Raw genomic sequence first — 10995 nt, 5'->3', positions numbered from 1 at the left:
TCCTTGTTATCATAATGCAGTCTATAGAGTATGATAAAATGGTTGCATCTAATTTAAAGGATCTCTGGCAATGTACATTTTTCATATAACATGAAAACTGTAAGAATTTGTAAATCACTTTAGGGTTATTATTACATATTACATTACATTACAAAAACAATATTAAGCCATATTAAGAAATTAACTGCAGTGCATAAATTCTGGTTGATGAGGAGATAAATTAACAAAGTCACATTACCTCATTGCATACTGTCAAACCAAAACACCTTTAACACAAATGTGCATTTTATGTGTTTTCTCATACTTTATATATATATATTTTTTGCATATCAGAAGTTTTTACATTCATTTTCATACATTTAAAATATTTTTCGAGAAGTAGCATTGTATAACGTTGTAGTGTTTCACAATGTTGTCTGGGTACTTAATCAATTACATACATTTTCACTAGTCAAAAGCTGTGAATGATTTCAAAAATAGTGTTGCCCTTCTGCCCATCACTGAAAGTTGAATAAAAATAGATTGTAACTGCATGGCAATAATGCACATTAATTCATCTCAATTCTGATTGAACTAAACTGTAAAATTTCATTTTTTCTGGAATGTGATTAAGTATTCTGGGTAAGCTTGCACATCATTGAAGACCACAAACATGGATGGGTTTTTAGTTTTATCTGTCACACTGTCATAAAGATGAACACCTTTTGAACTCCTTTTTGGAGGAGTACGAAGGCCTTTTTTTCCTTTAGTGAATTCACCAACAAGCACTTTGGCGAGGTACATGCGTTTGTGTCCGTTAGCATCAGCTTTACAGTAGCCTTTTGCTGAGTAACACGGGTCCACAGCAAAATATGTACCATTCCCATACATGGCTCCTAATAACAGAAAAAAATAATCCTAAATACAAACACAACACTTTTTATTCGGAAAAGATTATGGTATATGTTAACTATACCATTCATGCCAGCAAAGCTGCGATTGAACCCCTGATTGTTTATCTGATCGGTCGTATGAGGGCCAGTTCCATGGAAGAGACACTTTTCATTGTTTTTGTGCTTGTTTTTGTCTTCCAGTTCCTCCTTTTTGATCATGTAGTTTCTCCAAAGTGCGCAGTTCTGGACTCGTTCAATCTGTGCAGAACACAAAAATAAACATTCTGCTTAAGCAATCATTACATGACGGTACAAAATTACTGTGATTAGTTGTATAAGTTTGGGTCAAATACATGTAATAGACGTACTTTAATGATGTTGCTGGATAGTCCAGTTTTTCTGAACTCTTTTTCCACATCTGTAAATTCCTGTGAGCCTGCTTTGAGTTCTATAAGAACAACTGACTGTCCTTTCATGTCCTCCCAGTTTGAAGGCAAAGAAGCTGAAAAAGTAAAATAAATAAATATTTGTTTTGGTGACCTTTTATTCATAACTACGATGTTTCATGTGCATTTGTATTTCTCACCTTTCAGTTGTACTCTCTTTAGTTCAATTCGTTTTCCTCCTCTTGTGGCCACTTTGTAAACTATGTTTGCATTATACACTTCACTGTTAATCTTGATTTGCACAGAAGTCGTTTGGGAGATGAAGGCTTCTTCCAAGTCGCAGTTGGTGAAAGGATCAAATGGTTTAAATTTGCGACCACTTTGATATTGCCATTCAACTGTACTGCTGGTCAATATTGCCACCCTTTTTCGGTTTTCAATCCTTTCCACTTTGTGGATAATGTCCTGAATACGACTTTCTGCAGTGTAAACGAATGCTGTCAGGCCCTTCAATGTGATGAAGGAGTCTTGTTCTTTCTTCTCAATTATGACATTTACTTTGAGCTCCTTTTCCATTTTCCTTAGCATTTTTAATTCCTTTTTGGTGAAATGAGCAATGACTGGATCACAGATTGTTTTATTCATTTGCTCCTTGTTAATCAAGCCGTTGATGATGGGACTGGCCTTACTCAAACACTCTGTTGTCTCACTACATAGTTGAAACACAGCAGGCTCGATTTCTTTAAACAACATTTTTTCACCTTTTGTTCAAAACAAATAAATAAATAAAAGGTTAAAAGTATAATTTAGTCAGACACAAGTATAATTTTTTTTTCATATTCCTTTTTTATTTACTGACCTTTAATCCTGCTAGTCAAGCTTTTCTTTGACTTCGTAGTTTTTAGCATGCTTTGCTGAAAGTCAGCCAACATACTTGACTGGAATATAAGGAACTCCACATTTTTTACATGATCTGTTTTTTTGCTTGCAAATTCTACAACTGCACTGATCATTGCATCTGCAACATCAGCTGGATTAGCTCCACCTTGACCTTAAGGATCAATTTTTAAAAAAATGTAGTGATTTAAATTTCTCACACTGAAACAGGGATTTAAATTATATGAAATATTAATTACAGCAAGATGTCAACAAGCACAACAATTTAGCTAGGTAACTACGCACATGCACACTGGTGGTTTTATCATAAAAAAGCATCACCTGTGCCTAGAGCCGGTAAGGCAACAGAGGAAAATTTCAGATTCTCACATAGCATCAGAACAGACAAAACCTTTTGCTGAATATCAGCTGGACTACTACATCCAACAATGTGTATGATTTCTTTACATGGTAGATTGCCAGATGAGGTCACAATCTCTGTTTCCTGATCATTTGCTTTTCTAGCTGTGGAAAAATGCACATACTAATGATCAAAGGTTTAATAGACCTCTCTTAAACTATTTATCAAAACATTAAAAGTTTGTAAATTAGACAAATGGTTGACACACCCATTTTTGATAATTCCTTTTCTACTTGTAATCCAGCACCATCTAAAATTGCCTTGGATACCCCTAGATAGCAAAGAGACATTGGCAGTTGCATTAGTTTCTCAGTAAAAGCATGATTATAATGAATTTTAATTCAAAGTAAATTCTCAATTGAACTTAAAGGGGTCATATGACGTTGCTAAAAAGAACATTATGTTGTGTATTTGGTGAAATACAATGTTTATGCGGTTTAAGGTTCAAAAAACATTATTTTCCACATAATGTACATTATTGTTGCTCCTCTGCACTCTTAAAAATAAAGGTGCTTCACGATGCCATAGAAGAACCTTTTTGTCTAAATGGTTCCATAAAGAACCTTTAACATCTGAAGAACCTTTCTGTTTCACAAAAGGTTCTTTGTGGCGAAAGAAGGTTCTTCAGATTACAAAAAGGTAAGAAAGAGATGGTTCTTTAAAGAACCTTTGACTGAGTGGTTCTTTGTGGAACCAAAAATGGTTCTTCTATGGCATCGCTTGAAGAACCTTTTGAAGCACCTTTATTTTTAAACTTTCTGAAATGTGTCGATTTTTACAAAGCTTATCATTCTGAAAAGCGAAGTGTGCTCTGATTGGCCAGCTATCCAGTGCTTTGTGATTGGCTGAATACCTCAAGCGTGTGACGGAAATGTTACGCCCCTTACCATACTGTGATGCCGTGTCCCGGCACGACCAGACAACACCAAGAAAATCCATTACAAACGAGGCATTTATTGCATCCAGTGGGGACATAATTACGGATTATAATGATTTATACTGTCTTTTTATGCATTGCGCTGCGTATCGTGCCGTGTAAACATAAAACCATGTCTGCATTTGTGATCGGAGAAATGACAAACAAGCGCTACTCTACACTGCTCAAAACTCGCGTTTGAATTGTCAGTGGCAAATACTTTAACTTTTAAAAAACATACTTACAGGCTGTGAGTCAGAAGCGCTAGACTGTCCTTGCAAAGTTGGAGCTGCCCCACTTTATAGAAACAGCCTTTGTGCACAGACGCATTTCTAGGCTACTCTGCAGGTTCAGGAAACAGTCCTTCATAAAATGCGCAGCACACATCTGAATATTTGGGTTGAACTGTTCTGGAACAGTGTTGTAAATACAATTTAACCACTGATTTCTAGTTGTGTCCTCTTTTGGAAGGCCAAACAAAGTAATTTCACAACGAAACACACAGCGTCACACACGGCTGGCTTGAGTGAGGAACGGCCAGTGGGCTAGAGTGAGCGGCGGCCGGCGGGCTTGAGAACGGCGTGGCCGGCGTATTCGACGAAGGAGGCTTGCGGCAACCACATGTGACGACCCCGGGCTGAACTCCGCTTCATCCACGGTGAAAGCCGATCCGGTGATCCACAATGCGAAGTTGATGTATTTCCTCAGCGACCAGCACGGATCAGCTCTAGGCATGACAAAACGGATATCGTCTTCTTTTGAAAGGCCAAACAAAGTAGTTTCGCTTTCACAATGAAACACACAGCGTCTCCACGACATGGTGACAACAAAACTGCAGCGAGAATAAAAGTTAAGCCTTCTTTCTTTGCGTGAACATTTGGGCGGCGTTATGCAAATCTTCCCACATAGTGATGTAGACATGTGGGGGTGTTTAAACGAGGCGTTTTAGGAGGGCATGGACGAGTCTTAACTTTTATAAAGAATATCTCTTTGGGTTTGAGACTTTAGTCTTTTCAACTTTAGGGATCTTATCTATGCACGAACAGCTTGTAACACTCCAAAGAGAAAGGAAAATTTTAAATTGCATCATATGACCCCTTTAAATGAGTTGAAATGAATATATGAAGTTGGTTTAACCTGATTTTAAAGAAAATGTCTTATTTGAGGAGTTGACAATTGCATCTGTTTTTTCTTTGGTTATGTCCCCTGATGAAACTTTCAGAGTCAGATGACCTATTTGCATAGTGTACACCTTAAAACAGGAACTGGAGACTTTACTCTTTGACTCTAAATATAAAGCAACAAAGATAGGTCTCAGTTTTTTTCTTTCCCAATACTGCCAAAACATCTGGTTTTACAGTTTTAATGATTTGTATTTTTGTGTAGTCAGCATGTGTACCTTGAGAAATATCATCCTTCTCCTCTTCCAGCATGTCATCTTCCTGGAGCACTGCCACAAATCAATTTTCCCTCGCAAACATTGAGAGTTTCATTTTACCCTGCTCCATGAAGTACTTCTTTGCTCCTGCCTTTTTAATGATCAATGTGTCTGTGTAGAGACCATCTGCCAAACTTTTAAAGAACGTCACAGCCGGCTGGACAAATGTATGCTCTCCAGATAGTTTGATCCAGGGTTTCTTTGGGTCAAAACTCACTTTCACCTCATCAGACTTTGTAAAATGCTGCCAGTCTTGGGATTTTCTGTTTTTTATTAATTCAGCCACTGCATGTGATTTGACATGAACATTTTCTTCAATTGTGGTTTGTGATTTGTTGCTTTTTTTCAATCTGTTTAAAATTTTACAAAATATTAATTAGTTGAAACAAGACCACTGACAGAAATGTTACCAAAAAAAAAAAAATTTGCAATCTGGTTTTCTCACTGATAAGATGTTTAACTGTAACCATGGGCACAACAGTGCGCCTCAAGCTATCAGATTCATGGGGAAGTCGTAGCCTAATGGTTAGAGAGTCGGACTCGTAACTCAAAGGTTGTGATTTCGAGTCTCAGGTCCGGCAGGTGGGGGGAGTGAATGTACAGCACTCTCTTCCACCTTCAATACCACGACTGAAGTGCCCTTGAGCAAGGCACCGAACCCCCAACTGCTCCCCGGGTGCTGCAGCATAAATGGCTGCCCACTGCTCCGGGTGTGTGTTCATGGTGTGTGTGTGTTCACTGCTGTGTGTGTGCACTTAGGATGGGATAAATGCAGAGCACTAATTCCTAGTATGGGTAACCATACTTGGCCACATGTCACATCACTTTCATCGTCTTCACTTTCATCTGCACAGTACAGCGGAGCCAAACTCATGTAATTACCAAAACAATGTTCCCCTACAAGCTTCTATGCTTCACCAAAAGTTACATAGTGTAGCTTTAAAAGATTTGTGCAAATCACCAAATAATTCACAAACCTAATTACTCTAGTTCGTGTTCACTGCCACTGAGTGAGCAGACCTGGAATGTGTTTCCCAGACAATGACATAACTAACTCCTAAGTGCAATGCATCATTGGAAAAATTAAAAATCATGGTATATATACAGTGGGTATGGAAAGTATTCAGACCCCCTTAAATGTTTCACTCTTTGTTATATTGCAGCTATTTGCTAAAATCATTTAAGTTAATTTTTTTTCCACATTAATGTACACACAGCACCCCATATTGACAGAAAAACACAATTGTTGACATTTTTGCAGATTTATTAAAAAAGAAAAACTGAAGTATCACATGGTCCTAAGTATTCAGACCCTTTGCTGTGACACTCATATATTTAACTCAGGTGCTGTCCATTTCTTCCGATCATCCTTGAGATGGTTCTACACCTTCATTTGAGTCCAGCTGTGTTTGATTATACTGATTGGACTTGATTAGGAAAGCCACACACCTGTCTATATAAGACCTTACAGCGCACAGTGCATGTCAGAGCAAATGAGAATCATGAGGTCATTGCTTGAAAAAGAATGTTTAAAGGAAAAAATTAAAGATATTATTGAAAAATATAGAACAATTGCAGATTTAGAAAAATCATATGGAAAGTATTGGGAATTAATGAAGTTTGATATTAGAACGGCATTTATTAATCAAGGAAAATTGGAAACAAAAAATAAAAATGTTACGGAAAAATCGATTATTGAGGATATTTTTAATTTGTGTAAAAAGAAAAAGGAATCTTTGACTGATTATGAGTTACAAAAATTAGATTTATTGCAAATTGAATTAGATAAGATCTATGAGGATAAAGCAAGAGGAGCTTTTATTAGAACTAGACTTAAATGGTTAGAAAAAGGGGAAAAAAATACAAAATATTTTTTTGGCCTCGAAAAAAGAAACTGATTTTGCCTCAATTTCGAAATTAGTGATTAACAACAAATTAGTAGATAATTCCTCAGTTATTTTGAATTACGTTGCTCAGTTTTTTAGTAATTTGTATTCTCCCATATCAGCTACTTCCAACATTTACTTTTTTAAATAACTTGGTGAGTGATACCAAAAAAATAGACCAGAACTTTCAAAATATTTGTGATAAAGAAATAGACATTGAAGAGTTGAGAGAATGCATTAACTTATTAAAGAATAACAAATCTCCAGGCAACGACGGGCTAACCGGAGAATTTTATAAGACTTTTTCTAAAGAACTTTCACCTCTCTTATTGTTAGTATTTGTAGAATTTTTGTATCTATACAAAATGGTGAATTACCTGTTTCATTAAAACAAGGAATTATAACACTGATTCCCAAACCTAATAAAGACAAGTTATTCATTGAAAATTGGAGGCCTATTAGTTTATTAAATAATGACAGTAAATTGTTTGCAATGATTTTTGCTAGAAGACTGAAGCAAGGTTTAGACAAAATAATTGATATAGAACAGTCTGGGTTTATGCAAGGCCGTCATATCAGGAATAATATTAGACTAGTCTTAGATATGATTGATTATAATCACTTTATTGAGGATGATAGTTTTATTTTATTTATTGATTTCTATAAAGCATTTGATACGGTGATTCATAATTTTATTTTCAAAGTTATTAAATTGTTTGGTTTTGGAGATATGTTTTTGAAAGCAGTTCAAACATTGTATAGTGGGTGTAATAGTTCTGTCAAACTTGCTCATGGTACCTCTCAAAGATTTGATATTCATCGTGGCATTAGGCAAGGATGCCCTCTCTCTCCTTTTTTATTTTTGTTAGTCACTCAGGTTCTAGCATCGCATATAAAAAGAAATCAATTTAATGGTATCACAGCTTTAGGTGTACAGTTTAAACTTAGTCAGTTTGCTGATGACAATACAGTGTTTTTGAAAAACAAATTTGAAGTACCAAAAATAATTAGATATATTGAGGAATTCACTGGTGTTTCAGGCCTTAAAATGAATTTAGATAAATCTGTATTATTTCCCCTCAAAGATTGCTCCTCTTCAGAAATAGAAAATATTCCAGTTAAACACAAATTAACATATTTAGGTGTAATACTTTGTAAAAACGAAAAATATAGGAGTCAGTTAAATTTTGAACCAATTATTGAGAAAACTAAAAAGAAATTTCATTTGTGGTTAATGAGGGACATCTCAATATTTGGGAGGGTATTATTGTCAAAGGCAGAAGGTATATCTAGATCTGTTTACACATCATTATCGTTAGATGTGCCTCCCAAGATTATTAAAGATCTAGATCAGGTTCTTTATAACTTTATTTGGAGAAAAAAAACACTATTTAAAAAAGGAGGTAATTTGTAATCCTAAAGAGCAAGGGGGACTGGAGGTCTTAGATTATAATACTCTCAATGACACTTTCAAAATTAAATGGTTGATAGAGTTTATGAAGAATAGAGAAAGTCCTTGGAATGTATTTCCTAATTATATATTTAATACTCTTGGAGGCATAGACTTTTTGTTGAAATGTAATTTTTCTGTTGACAAAATTCCTGTTAAATTGGCTGGTTTTCACAGTATCACACTATCAAATCACTAAACTTTCAAATCAAATAAAATGATGTCATTTCAATTAAATTCAAGTTTATTTGTATAGCGCTTTTCACGAATACACACAATGAGGACAGGAACAGGAAGGACCAAATATGGGCAAGGACGGCACATGAGGAGCAAAACATGGACCAGAGTCTGACATAACTCCGCTCTGGAGGCCTCTAGGAGTAGAGTAACCAGACGGAAGGCCTCCAGGGCGACGCCCGTTCCGGGATCCCTGGCAGCTCTGGGCACCGTGGCGGATCTGGCAGTTCGGGGCGCCATGGTGGATCAGGGGACTCAGGAGGTCATGGCAAAGCAGTCTCCTAGGCCACGGCCCCAGCCCCCGCCCAGGCCTCTATAGCTGAAGCCCTACTGCCCCCCCCCCCCCCCCAAAAAAAATACTTGGGGAAGATTTCGGGCTCCGAAGGCCCTCCGTGGGCCATAACCGGGGGCTGGAGCCCTCCCTGGGCTTAACTGAGGATCTGGAGCCCTCCCGGGGCTTAACTGAGGATCTGGAGCCCTCCGTGGACTATACTCGGGAAGGGCACTTCTGACCGGAACTGGGGAACTGGATCCACTGGAACTAGGAACGACACTCCTTGCCGTGACAAAGGAACTGGATCCACTGGAACTGGAAACAGCACTCCTGGCCTAAACTGGGGAACTGGATCCACTGGAACTGGGAACGGCACTCCTGGACGAAACTGAGGAACTGGATCCCTTGGAACTGGGAACGGCACTCCTGGCCATGACTAATGAACGGGATCCTCTGGAACTAGGAACGGCACTCCTGGCCGTGACTAAGGAACTGGATCCTCTGGAACTAGGAATGGCACTCCTGGCCATGATTGGGCTGGAGCCGACACTGGAGCGAGCTCTGGGGCTGGAGCCAACACTGGAGCGAGCTCCGAGGCTGGCAGGCTTGACAGAGGAACCGCCAGCGGGCTTGAGAATGCCGCGGCCGACTGGCTTGACATCGGAGCGGCTGGCTAACTTGAATTCTGAGCTGCCGGCAGACTTGTCTTCGGAGCGGCCGGCGGGCTGGAGTGAGCCACAGCTGGCAGACTTGACAACGGGTGCGGCCGGTGAGCTTATCTTCGGAGCGCCGGTGGGTTTGTCTTCTGAGCGGCCGCTGGGCTTAAGTGAGCCTCGGCCAGTGAATTTGACAACGGCGCGGCCGGCACGCTTGACAGCAGTTCTCATACCACGGGGAACAAACAGGGATAAATAAAAGAAAACAAAACATGGGAGAAGGAGCGCCGCTTACTGTTTATGGTCTGCTGTTTTGTCACACACACACACACACACTGGGAGCGCAGGAACGAGCGAGGAGACGAGGAATAAAGTAAATCAAAAAGGTTTTAATGAAGGCTCACAGCCATGGGGATCACAGGATGGGAGACATCAGGCAAACCAAAATGACACTTAACAGCAGACCGAGAACTAGGAACTGAGAACACTTTAAATACACAGACACCAATGGGACACACCTGGGAGCAAATGAACGAATTAATCAAAACACAGCTGAAGACGAATACACACAATGAGGACAGGAACAGGAGGGACCAAATAAGGGTAAGGACGGCACTTGTGGAGAAAAACACACACAAAACATGGACCGGAGTCTGACAATATGTTTCTACAATATATTTAGTAGTAGCTTATCAATGGTGACTATGTCAGTAAATGTACATATTGATTTATATCATTTATATATAACAATTAGATGCTACCCCTCAATATCTTAAATAACTATTTTCTGTACTTGATTATTACTGTACTTGTTGTTATTTGAACAGAACCTTGCAGGATATAGTATTCTCTTTAAAAGTAAATATGAAGGTTATTTTTAACCATATTCTCATGTTCAGATCAGTCTAGTAGTGTGGTAAAGTTCCGGTGTTATGAGACTTTGAGTTTCTGTGATTTTTTTATTTTGTGGGCGAGACATACATGAATATCCATACATATCCCAGACATACAGTAAGGGAGTGTGTGTGGCCTGCGACTGGGAATTTTGATTCAGGTTAGTTTAGCCCAGGGGTAGGCAAGTTCGGTCTTAGAGAGCTGCAGTCCTGCAGAGTTCAGCTCCAACCCTAATCAAACACACCTGAACAAGCTAATCAATGTCTTCAGGATTACTAAGGCTATAGGCAGGTGAGTTTTTTTTTTCAGGGTTGGAGCTGAACTCTGCAGGACTGCGGCTCTCTAGGACCGAACTTGCCTACCCCTGGTTTAGCCTGTGTCACCTCAACCACTGATCTATGTTATAGATCATAGAATGACAGGTATTACATTTGTGTACTGTAAGGTTACAACAGAGCAACCTGAAACTGAAACTACATTAATTTCAGTTTGTTGACCTCCTTAAGAAAGATACTAGAAGCCTCGAACCATTCAATTTAGAAATGGCTGTGCACTTTCAAAATTATGTGATTCCGTTACAAAAAAATATTATGCCCACAGACATATTAACAGAGGTTTATTTTAGTTGTTACAGGCAGCGATGCATACAACAAAAGATAACAACTAATAAAAGTCTCGTTATAAAACAT

The 10995-nt window shown here is 38.6% G+C and overlaps 1 protein-coding gene across 1 annotated transcript; it reads right to left on the bottom strand.

The window, feature by feature from the left end:
• Window positions 1-330: 330 nt before the first annotated feature.
• Window positions 331-1834, bottom strand: LOC107552001 (poly [ADP-ribose] polymerase 15-like). Its single transcript, XM_016233813.1, has 4 exons — window positions 1455-1834; window positions 1241-1382; window positions 956-1130; window positions 331-875 (listed from the first exon to the last, which is right to left on the bottom strand). Exons 1-4 carry the CDS (start codon window positions 1832-1834, stop codon window positions 589-591), a joined length of 984 nt encoding a protein of 327 aa, XP_016089299.1. The 3' UTR covers window positions 331-588.
• Between the last annotated feature and the right edge of the window lie 9161 nt (window positions 1835-10995).

Source organism: Sinocyclocheilus grahami, unplaced genomic scaffold (genome assembly GCF_001515645.1).
Source record: "Sinocyclocheilus grahami isolate Dianchi unplaced genomic scaffold, SAMN03320097.WGS_v1.1 scaffold440.1, whole genome shotgun sequence".
In the NCBI taxonomy this organism is placed as follows: domain Eukaryota; kingdom Metazoa; phylum Chordata; class Actinopteri; order Cypriniformes; family Cyprinidae; genus Sinocyclocheilus; species Sinocyclocheilus grahami.
Note: the sequence above shows the minus strand (reverse complement) of the source record. Positions and strands in the feature narration are given on the sequence as shown.